At 47.2% G+C, this 13,203-nt stretch overlaps 1 protein-coding gene across 4 annotated transcripts in view; it reads right to left on the bottom strand.

Moving 5' to 3' along the window:
• The window catches only part of KSR2 (kinase suppressor of ras 2), a 485,548-nt gene that overhangs the window by 14,737 nt on the left and 457,608 nt on the right, over positions 1–13,203 (bottom strand). For 2 of the 4 annotated variants that reach the window (XM_061384873.1, XM_061384871.1), the window contains 3 exons: positions 9,096–9,227; positions 3,659–3,788; positions 2,651–2,784 (listed from right to left, as the gene is read on the bottom strand). In XM_061384873.1, the coding sequence (XP_061240857.1) occupies positions 2,651–2,784; positions 3,659–3,788; positions 9,096–9,227 (396 nt within the window). Of the gene's footprint in view, positions 1–2,646; positions 2,785–3,658; positions 3,789–9,095; positions 9,228–13,203 lie in introns of those variants that run through there. The other 2 variants (XM_061384874.1, XM_061384872.1) reach the window with 1 other exon arrangement.

Genomic DNA, 13,203 nt, shown 5'->3' with positions numbered 1-13,203 from the left:
ACCCCTTTTACAGATGCGAAAACTGAGGCTCAGAGATGTTAGGTGTTTTGCCCAAGGGTGCACAGCCAGCAAGTAGCAGGCTCTCCTCACTGGAGCAAGTGACCTCTGGACTAGGGATGGTCACCCTGGTGTGGCTGGGTTGAGGCCATGTGGAGCTGCTGAGAATGCTCGGTCGGGGATGGAGTTGCAGGAGGAGGAGGGGAGACCAGAGCCACATCACAGACCCCAGCTCTGAGTGGAGGCTCTGCTGACTGCTGCTGAGCCAAGATCTGGGCTGTTGGGGGCAGAATTTATGCCCACTCTCCCTGGATGGCTTTAGAAAGAGACCCAGAAAGTACACAGGCAGTCTTTGCCTAGAAAGCAGTGAAGTGGAGGGATCAAGGTCCAGACCAAGCTGGGTTCCAATACTTGCTCTGCTCCTTACTTGCCGTGTGACCTGGGATAGGCACTTAACCTCTCGGGCACTCCTCTGGGGTTACCAGATTACCTCTTGGTGAAGGGGTGGGGGTTCTGAAGATTCAGTGAGATGACGCGGATAGAATGCTTGACACAGCACCTTTCACACATATGTGCTTAATAAATGATCCCCAGAAGATGCAGATGGTGCTGGTGGTCGAGGTGATGAAAAAAGAACTGGAAGCAGGGACTTGAACAAATGCTCATACACCAAAGTTCACAGTGATGCCATTCACAATAGCCCCAAAGCACATACGAACCAAGTGTCCAGCAACAGATTAATGGAAAAAAACTGTGGTATATATTCACAGTGGAATATCACTCAGCCATGAAAAAGAATGACGGTCTAATATATGCTACAACAGAGGTCCCCAACCCCTGGGTCACAGACTGGCACTGGTCCGTGGCCTGTTAGGAACCATGCCACACAGCAGGAGGTGAGTGGCAGGCGAGCAAGTGAAGCTCCTCTGTATTTACAGCTGCTCCCTCTTGCTTGCATTACCGCCTGAGCTCCACCTCCTATCAGATCAGCGGCAGCATTAGATTCTCATAGGAGCACGGACACCGCTGTGAACTGGGCATGTGAGGGATCTTATGAGAATCATCCCCAAACCATCCTCCATCCTCCATGGTCTGTGGAAAACACTGTCTCCCACGAAGCCAGTCCCTGGTGCCAAAAGGGTGGGGACTGCTGTGCCAAATGTGGATAAAACATGAAAACATGCAGAGTGAAAGAAGCCAAACACAAAAGGGCAAATGTTGTATGCACTGGCTAAACGGAGTATCTAGAACAGGTACATTCATAGAGACAGAACACAGATGAGAGATTAGGGGTTAGGGAGGGAAGGGATTAACTGTTGTTTTTTTTTTTTTTTTCTTCTCCTAATTCTGAAATTTTGTGTAGATTTTACACTCAGAGCACATTTCAATCTAGATTCACCCCATTTCGACTGATCAATAGCCCCATACGGTGTGTGGCTGTTATTGGACAACACAGGTCGGAAGTGGGGTGTGGTCCATGGACCAGCAGCATCAGCATCACCTTGGAGTTTGTTGGAAATGCAAGATCTTGGGCCCCACCCCAGACCTAACAGAATGAAAATTTGCATTTTAACAAAGCCCCTGGGTAATATGAATGCGTATTAAATTTTGAGATGCATTGCTCTGGAACACAGGCTTGCCCCAGTTTTGCCTTCAACTTGCCATGTGTGAGGATTCTAGAAATGCCAGTTCCTCTGGCATCTGAGCCGTGGAAGGGCCCACCCAAGGTACCAGGGGCAAGTTTTGAGTTAGCTGCTGACCTCCTTGGAACATGTTGGCTACAGCTGAGAGCTCTTGGTTGGTCCCTTCTGCAGATTACAAAGCTCTAGACAGGGCCCAGATCCTAGGCCTACTTTAGCCAAGGGCTCCCTCAATCCACTGCTGACCCAGGTAGCTTTTGGAAGGACCACACCACTGGAGTAGCCATCTCAAAGCCAGATGAGTGTGAGTGAGGAATCTGTAGGGGCTGAGGTTGTGGGGAGAGCAAATTCTAAATTATAGAACTGGAGCCTGACCTGTGTCCCCAGTTCTATCACCAACACCCCATGCAGATGTAGGTGAGCTGCTGAATGTCGCTGTGGGCCACAGTATATCCATGTGTAAAAGGAGTTAGACCAAATCTGGAATGGCCAGGAAGGGCACCAATGCTGATTGGCTGATTCTAAGTAACTGCTGATGAGTATCACTGAGTGGTGGCAAATGTACAGTGAGAGATTAGTCATGCCTGCCATCAGTACAGGAACAGGGCAGAGACAACTCACACACGTTTATCATCCATGAAATAGATACTCCCCAGGACTTTTGTACTTTGATGAATAGCTGACATGTAGGACTTGGTGGGTTCAGGGTACCACGTCACCATGTGATGCTCAGACGCACTGGGGTGTCAACCTTCATCAGGAAGAGATGGGCAATGAGATAGCCATGGTAGTCACTGGGATCTGTGCCCTGTGTGGACACCTCTAGGACACAGATTCCAGAGGAGACTCCCCTGAACAGAAACACAGTGGGGAAGGGTGTTGTGTAGGGGAGGGAGGTGGGTACACGGAAAGGAGATAGTTGGCAGAGGAGTTTGGAGTGGGAGCAAAAAGGCGACAAAAGCCACAGGAGAGAGGGCAGTGGGAAGAGATGCTAAGGTGGAAGGAACACTTACTCTGCAGACTTCCAGAAATGTCCAGGGTGAGACAGGCGGCGGTTTCGCTTTGGCAGTTTCTCCAGCATGTCCATGAGCTTGGTGAAGGTAGGTCTCTCTTCTTGTTCAAAGGCCCAGCAGAAGAGAAGAATGTCCTAAAAGGAACCAACGTGGTGATTTAATGTAAATAGTAACTGCTGATTACTCCTTGGCATCTCATTGGATCTGTCTACCCATTTGTTCCACTTTCAGATTCCACTATTGTCCATCCATCCATCCATCACGCATTCACCTACTGTGCATTTACCCATTTATCCATCTCAATTCGCGTATTTACACTTCATCTATCATCCAGCCATGCGTTATTTATCCATGTATCATCCATCATTTTACTTATCTACTTTTTGAGCCTATATAGCAAACTAGGTAAATCCTATTATAGAAGATATGGGATACACTGAAATTAATAGTGCTCCCCAAGGAGTCTCTTGACAGTTTTCTCTAAAGGGAGGAGGAAGATCCTGAAGCTTCTATCCACATCTAATACTATAAGTGCCTCTGAAAGTCTCAGAGGGGAAAATTACTCTACCAGTGATCACCTCACCTGAGAAAGGAAATCTAGAGACAGGTAATCCTTAAAAAACATACACGTTTTTTATGTTCTAAAAACATACAGATAATTACACGTTCCCTGATTCATCTATTTTCTGATCAACAGAGGATTCTTCCTGATGTGTTTCGGAGGTTGATTATTAATTTATACTCGGGCTTCTGTGTTTTTGTGTATCTTGTTCTGAGTTGGATGATGCCCAAGTGTACTGCACCCTGATGGTAGGAACCTGAATTGCAGGCATAGTTTGAAGGCTTTGCCTTTGAAGCTCCAAATCATTACCTGACACGGCTGTGGGCAGGCGTTTTCATCGCCCGCCCGGGAAGCATTTGCAACCTTAATGTATGGGGAAAGGAGTGCCTAGAACTGTGTCTGCTTCTCCCTTCGTCTCCCGGACCTGGCACCATCCTGGGACTTACCGAGATTTCTTTTCCCATGCCGATCTGGCTGAGGTTGGGTTTCATGCCTGTGCCCATTTGCCAGATTATTGCCTCTGCTGGTTGGGTCTTGAAAGGCCACTCCCTGGCATGGAGTTCATACCAGATAGTCCTGTGGGCAGACATTGTTAAGGGGATGCTGGGGTGATATGTCACCTGCAACTCTGTGTCCCCTCATTAACACACACCCACCCAGTCAGCCTGCTGGCTAATCACACTGGCCCCTGAGTTTCTGTCACACAGGACAGCTGTTTTGCTACCTAAGATGTACTTTAAGCTTTCATGATGTCTTAGAAGTCATGCTTATCCCAGGATATCTTCTCTGGTGCCTGAATTAAAATGAATCAAAAGCTAGAAACTGAACAGTTTAATATAATGTGGCTAGGATCTCTGGCCCCATGTTTGTAATTTTAGAAAACTATTCTAAGGATAAAATGAGGGATATAAACAAAAATTCATTTATAAGGATCTTCTGTACACCATTATATACACTGAAAAAAAGTAGCAATAACAAAACTGCTCAACAAGAATTGGTTATAGGGATGATGGTAAATCATTAAAATGAAATGGAATACTTTATTATTATTATTCTTAGAAATTTCAAAGAAATTTTGCTGACATAAAAATGCTAAATATATTAATTTAAGTGAAAAAAAGCAGGACACAACTGTATATTAGATATGTTACACTTTAAAAAACCATTATATACATATTGCTATATATATAATGTATAATAATACACGATTGATATATGTATACCCATATGTATATGGATATAAAGAGAATTAATAACAACAAAGCAAAATATTAGCAAACTGTCTTTTCTTAGTGATAGAAAGGACATATTTTTTTCTATTATATTTGTGTTTTCTAAGAAGGAACCCTTCCTGTGAAATAATGGAAAACAAAAATAAAGATCTGAAGGTCAGACTGCCTTGAAGGGTTCAAGTCCTGATTCTGTTCTACGCTACGCTAGGAGTATGTCACTGGGTGGGTTGCTTCCCTTCTGAATCCAGGTTTCCTTACCTGCCAAATGAGAATGATGATAAAACTGCAGTGGAAGAATGTTTATCTGGGAGACTGAATATCAGAACAACTCAAGGCTGGGATTATTCTAGAGGGATCAACTATGTTATCGTCTCTGTTTCATACATCATGATATGGTAATGACTGAAGAAACCACTGCTTGTGAGCAGCACATATGGGCTGGATGGGGAGATGGGCTGATGCTGAAGGGATGCTGGGAGAGGTGTGGGCGGCACTGAGGACCATGGCGGATGCCGTAGGGGTGTCAGAGGATGCTGGGCTATCACTAAGTTGGATACTTAGTGATAGTATGGGGACAGGTCTCAACTCACTGAGAAGATTCCCCAACTCAGGAAATATCTGCAACAACGCTAGGAAATGATCTTTCCTCTAACCTAAGGTAATTTATGTACATTTGCTTTAAAGAATACGGAGCACTTGGTCATCCTTTTTAATGATGAAAAGTGAAAGTCGTGTCCGACTCTTTGCAACCCTATGGGCTATACAGTCCATGGAATTCCCCAGACCAGAATACTGGAGTGGGTAGCCTTTTCCTTCTCCAGGGCATCTTCCTGACCCAGGAATCGAACCAGGGTCTTCAGCATTGCAGGCAGATTCTTTATTAACTGAGCCAATAGAAGACTGTATCAAACCAGCTATTTCCAGGGGCCTGCCTCTCAGCATACTCCCTCCCCTGCTAACCTCATCCATCTGGGTCAGGCAGGGGTGGTGATGCCCAGGTGTTGGGCTGTTGAGTCAGATGCCAGGAAGTTCTCAAGTTAAGGTGCTGGATGGGTCTAGTCATCGTCATCATAAACAATAACACTTACTGAGTTTTCACTCTGTGCTGGACACTAATTTAAGCCCTTTGTATTTATTATGATTACTGAGGGGCTGTATTAAGCAAGCCTTTTTATTCTGATGCTTTGATATCTGGGGTCTTGCTAACCCTGGAGGGTTTGCCCCTCTCAGGGCCAGCCAATTTCTAGAGACAGTAAAGGGCTGATCTGTAAGTGGTGATTTTCATATGCAAACTAACCAATCCAAAGCTCTGTCCCCCATCTTCTCTATCAAGCTCTCACGTTCAGGTCTGGTACCCCCCTGTCCTACTTAAGACAGCTCTCAGACTCTGTGCCCACTGAAGTTAGTCAAAGCAGCCAATCTTAAATCTGCTTACCCTGCCTCATCCATTCCTTCCTGGGGAAACCACAATAATGGCTCTTGCCTATATTCTCTTCCTGCTCCTTCTGGCTCTTGACTGACCCTGGTGCCTCCCCATGAGCCCCTGCATGGGACAATGTGCCCCCTCCTTTTGGGAGCTGTGAATAACAAACTATCCAATGCTAAGTTGTTTCCTGATCTACTGGCCTCATCATACTGGAAAAAGGGTAAAAACCTATACTTGAAAATAAGAAGTGCTATTATCAGCCCCATTTCACAGCTGGGGAAACTGAGGCTCAGGAGGGTTATGTATCTTACCCAGGGTCACACAGCATTTGAGAGGTCATAGCCAGAGTCGAGACCATCTGGCCACAGAATCACAGCACTGGCCATCCTGCTGTACTGGGAAACCTACACACAGTCCTATTTGTGAGACCTTTGTAACGGGGGCAGTGCACTATTTGGGAGGGCGACCCTATAGTTGATGGTTGGGGCCTGGTGACAGAGGCACGGAGTGTAGGCATTGCTCATGCGAACTGGGGAAGGGAGACTATGGGAAGCCTGGCCCTGTGCTGGGTGCCTTACAGGTGTTTTCTCATTCAGTCCTTAGAATATCACAGTGGCTTTATTGACTTTGATTTGTGGCTGAGGGAAGTAGGGCTTTGAGTGGTGAAATGACTCTCAAGCCCACTGGGGGCTCTGTGGTTAAAAGCTCCAAGTGTGGAGTCAGGATGATCCCAGTTTGATTCCCAGCTCCATGGTTAATTACTGTAAGGCAAGTCACTGAGCCACTTGGAACCTCAGTTTCCTCACCTGTCAATTGGGAACGATGGTACCTGCTTCAAAGCTGTACTTCTGAAGATGCCCTGAGACAGTGCCCATGACAAGCTTAACACGGTGCTCAACACACTTTTAAAAATCCATTTTTGTTCCAAGTCATGCCCCAGCATGAGGTTCCCAAGCAACAAGATGCACCTAATTGGCAGGAAACCAAGAGCACCAGGTCCCTTGGAATTCAGCAGTGTCAGGAATAAAGGTCTCATTAAAACTTCCTTTCAAACCTAACTTTCAAGAGAAACTTGCTTTAAGGGGGAAAAAAAATTGCTCAAGATTAAAACTCCAGTGGAAAACCAATTACTTACTTTGGTACATTTTGTTAATTACATTCTTTTTTTTTTTCTTTTGCTAAATTGATACTAAAATATACCAACTTAATTACTGCAATTTGGTTTCAGATAACAATATTTAACTAGATACAGATCTGGGCATAAACTAGCTGGAACAAGTGACAGCCTCTAAAGGGGTCCAAGTGACAGATGGCGAGGCTCCTGATGTGCCAGCCAATGCCGCCCCCACCCCGATTTATGGAGAGGACGCAGTGGGGGTACTTCTCCATGGAAGACGGTCTCTGTACCAGCTCCTGGTGGTGCTAAAATCTAACTTCACACATCTGTGAGCCTCCAGCTTTCCCAAACAGCTTCCCCCGCGTCATCTCTGCCAGTCCTTGCAACCGCCCCCCACGGTCAAGGTAAGATGAGGCTCCTGGTGGATCTTTTCAGAATGCCAGGATCTGCATCTTAGGACAGTGCCCTGGAGCCTCTCTCCCTCCTCTGTACTTTCAAAGACAACTCATTTTCTCCCATGGCTGCAGTTACTCTGTCTTTGCTGATGTGTCCTACGCTCTTCATCTCCAGACTTAATATGTAGATTCAGCTGCTTTCTGGTCGCTTCTATGGGCTGACTCTAAGGTGGCTCAAACTCACTGTGTCCAGATCTGCTCTCTTTGCCTTCCTGGTACACCCCACCCCCAACCCCCACCCCCCAGGCAGGGTCTCTACTTTGGCAAAGGACACTACTCTCCACCCAGCTGTTTCAGGAAGATATTGGCACCACCCACATTTAAACCAACAGTCAAGCCCTATCACTTCCACTCCCCAAATCCTGCTTCTTATGTCCAATCCCAGTTTTCATTCCCCTGGCACTGATTTGGTGCAGAATTTCAGGGTCTCCCCCTGCACTGGTCACCTGGCCCCATTTGTCCTCCTCCTTTCTGTTTTTTTGACACAGTAGAGATTGTTCTAAAACTCAACATGTGATTATGTCATTCTCCTGTTTAACGACCATCAGTGGCTCCCTCGTGCCCTGAAGATGGAAACTGCTTAACTCAGCCTCTAAGTCCCTGCAGCGTGCCTTCTTTCCGCTCTAGGCTTTCATCTCACACCTTAGTCTCATTTTCTCCCCTGATTCTTCATCCATCGGCTCTCTTTCCACCCCCGCTCTGCTCTCCAGTGTGTTCCTCCATGGTGGGCAATTTGTTCCTCGTCACCCGTGTTCCTTTTCACCGGAACACGTGACCTTGCCCTCACCTGGACCACTTGTACTCAATCTTTAACACAGGCTCAGGAGTCCCCTCCTCCAGGAAGCCCTCTCTGATCTCCCAGACTGGATTTAGTTCCTCCTTTCTTCCCACAGTCCTGTGCTTATCCTCAGCATAGCATTTATCATGGAATTTTGTAAAAACAACTGTTTCCTTGTCTGTCTTCCATTAGACAAGAGAGAATAGGGAACCTATGGTGGTTTTAAAACATCTACAAATTGATACTCCTTTTTATAAAAAAAAGTAGAGCTTAATTCTCCTCACCTTGATTTACTGACTTGGTTCTAACAGAGTATGGTAGAAATGACTATATATAATTTCTATGACCAGGTCATAAAGGCAGTGCAGCTTCTTGCCACCGAGCCTGTGGAAAGGCCTGTGTGGTGAGGACCTGAGGCCTCCTGCCAACAGCCATGTGAGTGGTCACCTTGGTAACAGATCCTCAGCTGTCAAACCATCAGATGAGACTGCAGCCCTGGTCAACATCTTGACTGTGACCTCATGTGAGATGCTGAGCCAGCTCAGAACCGCTCCCAAACTCCTGGCTATAGAAACTTGAGATCATAAATGTCTTTTTAAGCCACTAAGTTTTTGACAGTTCATTAATACTAAGCACCCAATACAAAGCTATTGCATGAATGAATGAATGAGTGACTCAGGCAATTTGCCATGTTTGCATCATCAGTTAGAAACCAGGCATGGAGGTTTGCTATAGTCTCTCTACTACAGCCCACTCAGACCCCTCCCTCCATAATTTCACCCAGAAATCTTCAGACAGACGCCTTGCTCCTTCCAAAAGGGAAGTGCCCCTCTGCCCAGGCCGGGCCTCTGAAGAGCCTGGGTTGGGCCACCTACCCGAGTGCAAAGACGTCTGAGTGTTTGGAGAAGGGGAGCTTGTCCTCCTCTGTGTCGGGAGACAGCTGGCGGATGATCTCTGGAGCCAAGTGGCACAGCCAGCCGTTCTGGATACGCAGCTTGTCATCACGCCTGGAGAAGTGAAGCACAGGGTGAGCCCTGTTTCACAGCCCAGAGAGGACTGGTCTTCCATCTCTGACTGCAAGTCCCTGGACCATCTCTGCTGGCTTCCTTCTGTTTCTCCCCTGCTCTATGCTCCCCATAAGGCACTGCCTGACCTTGAACTTGAGGCCAAAACCCAGTGGGAGGTACAAGACAGGATGGTCTGGAGAGAGACGTTCAACACCCAAACGGTCATCCTGTTCCTTCGACACTGAGGCGCCCCCTCCTCCATCCTCATCGAACAAATAGAGCTGGTCCTCGTTATTCATGGCACTTATGTTCTATATGGAGCCTCAGTAAACACTGGATTAGTAGCGAATACTGAGAGCAAACCAGTCAATCCTAAAGAAAATCAGTCCAGAATATTCATTGAAAGGACTGATGCTGAAGCTGAAGCTCCAATACTTTGGCCACCTGATGCAAAGAGCTGATTCACTAGAAAAGACTGTGATGCTTGAAAAGACTGAAGGCAGGAGGAGAAGGGGGCGACAGGATGAGATGGTTGGATAGCATCACCGACTCAATGGACATGAATTTGAGCAAGCTCCAGGAGTTGGTGATTGACAGGGAAGCCTGGCGTGCTGCAGTCCATGGGGTCACAAAGAGTTGGACATGACTGAGACTGAACTGACTGAGTTAATACTCCTGGAGGAGATATACAATATATACACTTGCATGCATGTGTCTCATATACATTAATCTTAAATCCTAAAAACAACTCACTCATCCTAGTCTAGTTTATTTTGCACAAGAGAAAATGGGGCTCAGAAGTATTAAGTGACTTGCTCTGAGGCTGCCCTTCTACCAGGGAGGCAGAGTTGTAAAACCCATCCAACTGGCCCGAGAGTTGGAGCTTCTTGCCCTGCACTGCACCACCTACTCCTGTGTCCGTGCCCTGGTCATCTCCAAGTGAGAGCCAAAGCAAGACTGCATGGCAGCCTCTCCTTGGACCTCAGTTGGGAACATGTGTATAGGTTGACCTGATAGAACACATCCTCTGCTAGAAAATAGGACTCAAATCCATTCATTAAAAAAACAAACAAACCATGAGTTTGCAGGGTCCAATGAGTTCTTGCTTCTAGAATAGGGGACACCTGCGGGGGTTTAAGGACCCATCTGTTGCTTACTAGCTGTGTGTCCTTGAACAGACCTGAGTCTCCACTTTCCCATCTGTGAAATGAACACATGAACTTCGACTCCAGATGACTGGTGCAAGAATGAAAAGGAGAAGGGTTGGGTCAGCTGCCAGGGCTACACGATTCCTGGACATCATTATTCCCTGTGGATGTTTTTGCGCCTTGAGGACACAGAAATGGAATGGAGGTTAGAGTCCAAAGTAAGAATGTCATCCAAGAGAGAGGGGTCGTGTCCTGGGCCAGCCACCCTTCTCCTGGCATGACCAGGCCGTGTGGGGTGGGATGCTGCTGCCAGAAGGACAAACCTGCCAGTTCCCATCTTACTCAATAGCCCCTTCTGCCTCCTCCTGACTTGCTGGGGCAGTGGAGCTTTGGAACTGTAAGGCTGGGTCACTTGATAACCATCATCCTGGGGTGGATGTAGGCACATGCCTGGCAGGGGGCTGGGACCCAGGCCTGGCACAGACACCCTGGGGTGTCCTGTTCCCCTGGTGATGGGCCTATCAGTGACCAACCCAAATTGTCTTCATTATGGGTGTCACTATAGGCGGCTGGCATGATAGCACTGGCATCTTAAATGACACCTTTTCTGGATGACAGCAGAACAGCTGTAGACAAGGCAATGCTGGGGATGGGCTCAGGGAAGCCCTGGCATCTGTCTGATGTCCAGAATGTGCTCACTGTTACTGTGACTCACCCTTGCCCCAGGCCCGGCTGATCTCCCCTTTCTGGGCACGGAGCCCTGTGGATGCCCCAAGGTCTAACTGAGGGAAGGGCAGGAAGGCAAGTAGCTCCTGCTGAGTGCCTACTGTATACCAGGAGTTCCAGCCCATTTAATTCTCAGGTGCCCACAATCAACTGGGGATCACTGCTGTTCTGTGGGTGAGGAAATCGCCTCAAAAATGTTTAAGTGTGTGCGTGTGCTCAGCTGCTAAATTGTATCCGACTCTTGGCGACCCCATAGACTGCAGCCCTCCAGGCAAGTTTGTCCATGGGATTCCCCAGACAAGAATACTGGAGTGGGTTGCCATTTCCTTCTCCAGGGGATCTTCCCCACCCAGGGATCAAAGCCGTGTCTCTGGCACTGGCAGGCAGATTCTTTACCACTGAACCACTTGGGAAGCTCCAAAAGCTTAAGTGACCCTCGCAAAGCCACGGAGATAAAAAGTGAAAGAACTAAGATCTGTTTGATTGCTAGTCTTTAAAACTCCAGCGACTAGACTCCTAACCACAATCCTACAAGAATTCCATGGCACCATTTGGGAGCAGAGTTCTGAATTGAGTCCTATTTCCCCAGCAACAGAAAAAAAGCACAGGAAGTCACTGATGGCTCCTCCTGGGTAGCCAGGTGATGTGGGTCTCTGGTGGGGAGGTGTTACTGAGGGTTCCCTGGCCTCCTGTGATACTAACTGGGTTTGCATTGACAACCAGACTGGGGTACGGTTGGGGCAGGGTGCTATCTGGGGAACAAGGCCAGAAGCCATCTTGCCCTTGATTTGACTTCTCTTCCTGGTTAACATGGGGCCTCCATGAATAAGCTGAAGGTCATTCCATTTCCCTGTGCTTTTTCTTCAGTCTATGGCTTCGGAAAACCATGAATCTAATGGGAAAAAAAGCAGAGGCCCTGCCCTGCTTTCCCCCACTTGGGGGAAAAGCCACTGGCCAGGAGGATGAGTGTGGACCTGCCACCAGGAGGGAAGAATCCGATTTTTTTTTAAGAGCCTTGAACTAGGTTTAAAGAGACACCTGCTGAGCCTCTTCATGTCTTGACACACAGTACTTAGGTTCATAATGACATCACCAACTGCTTTCTCTGCCCTTGACCTTGGGGTGATGGAAGCAGCTATTCCCCAACCAGGAAACTGCAACCTCAGTGAGCACCTGGCTTCTTAGGTTCTGCCTTGACGACCCTCTCCATCTATTAATCTCCTGTCTCCTTATTTTCTTATCTTAGGGACTATAGATCATTTTGGAAGATGAATCTCTTTGGGTGAAGTAATATCTGAGAACAAACAAACCCTTAAGCTTCTCATTGTTAACTGCATCGCAAAGAACAACAAGATTAGGTTTTGCCAAATTTCAGATGGTCTGACCGAGATTCAAAGTATTATAGAGCATGAAGAAAATTCACTGTGCCGGGAGGAGTATTGGGGCTCCTGGGGCATACCTCAAAGAGATCAGAGATTCCCCAAATCAGCTGAAACAGGAGTACAAATAGAGAAGCCTGGAGGGGGGTGTAAAGCTGTCTTTCTGGAGAGGCACACCATTTGTTATAGAGGCGTGATTAGAGGAAACACACTGGGTTTACAGTGTATGTGTGTGTGCACGCGCGAGCACAACTCTCCAAATTACAAGTTACAAAGGGCAGACCTTCGGAATTAAGGGTTGTTTATTCAGGATCCCGGCTGTTTCTTCACTGGTCAGCTCAAGGCAGCCTGCTCCAGGGTGAGTGGTGGCTGAGCTTTAATTACTTAACGATAGTTAATGATCCTCCTGGGTGATACTGGGGAGGTGTATGCAAATTCATACTAATTAGAACAGCTCCACAGTGGCTATTGTTTATACTGCTTGATGCGCTCCAGGCGCTGTGCTGGACGCTCGCTGTGTGCTATCTTATTCTACGCTCATAAAGACCCTAAGGTAGGCACCATCATACCCATCATCTTCCTTGCAGGAACGTGGAGGCACAGTTAATGAGTGGCCAAGCCACACTAGGCCCTGGGTGGGTCTGACTTCAAATCTCTTGCTCTCAACTACACTCCAGCTGCACTGAAATGAAGGAATTCATATGAAAACTGAGCAAGGGTGCT

Source organism: Bos javanicus, chromosome 17, assembly GCF_032452875.1.
Source record: "Bos javanicus breed banteng chromosome 17, ARS-OSU_banteng_1.0, whole genome shotgun sequence".
Lineage (NCBI taxonomy): Eukaryota > Metazoa > Chordata > Mammalia > Artiodactyla > Bovidae > Bos > Bos javanicus.
The sequence above is the reverse complement of the archived record's forward strand: the minus strand, read 5'-3'. Positions and strand labels throughout refer to the sequence as shown.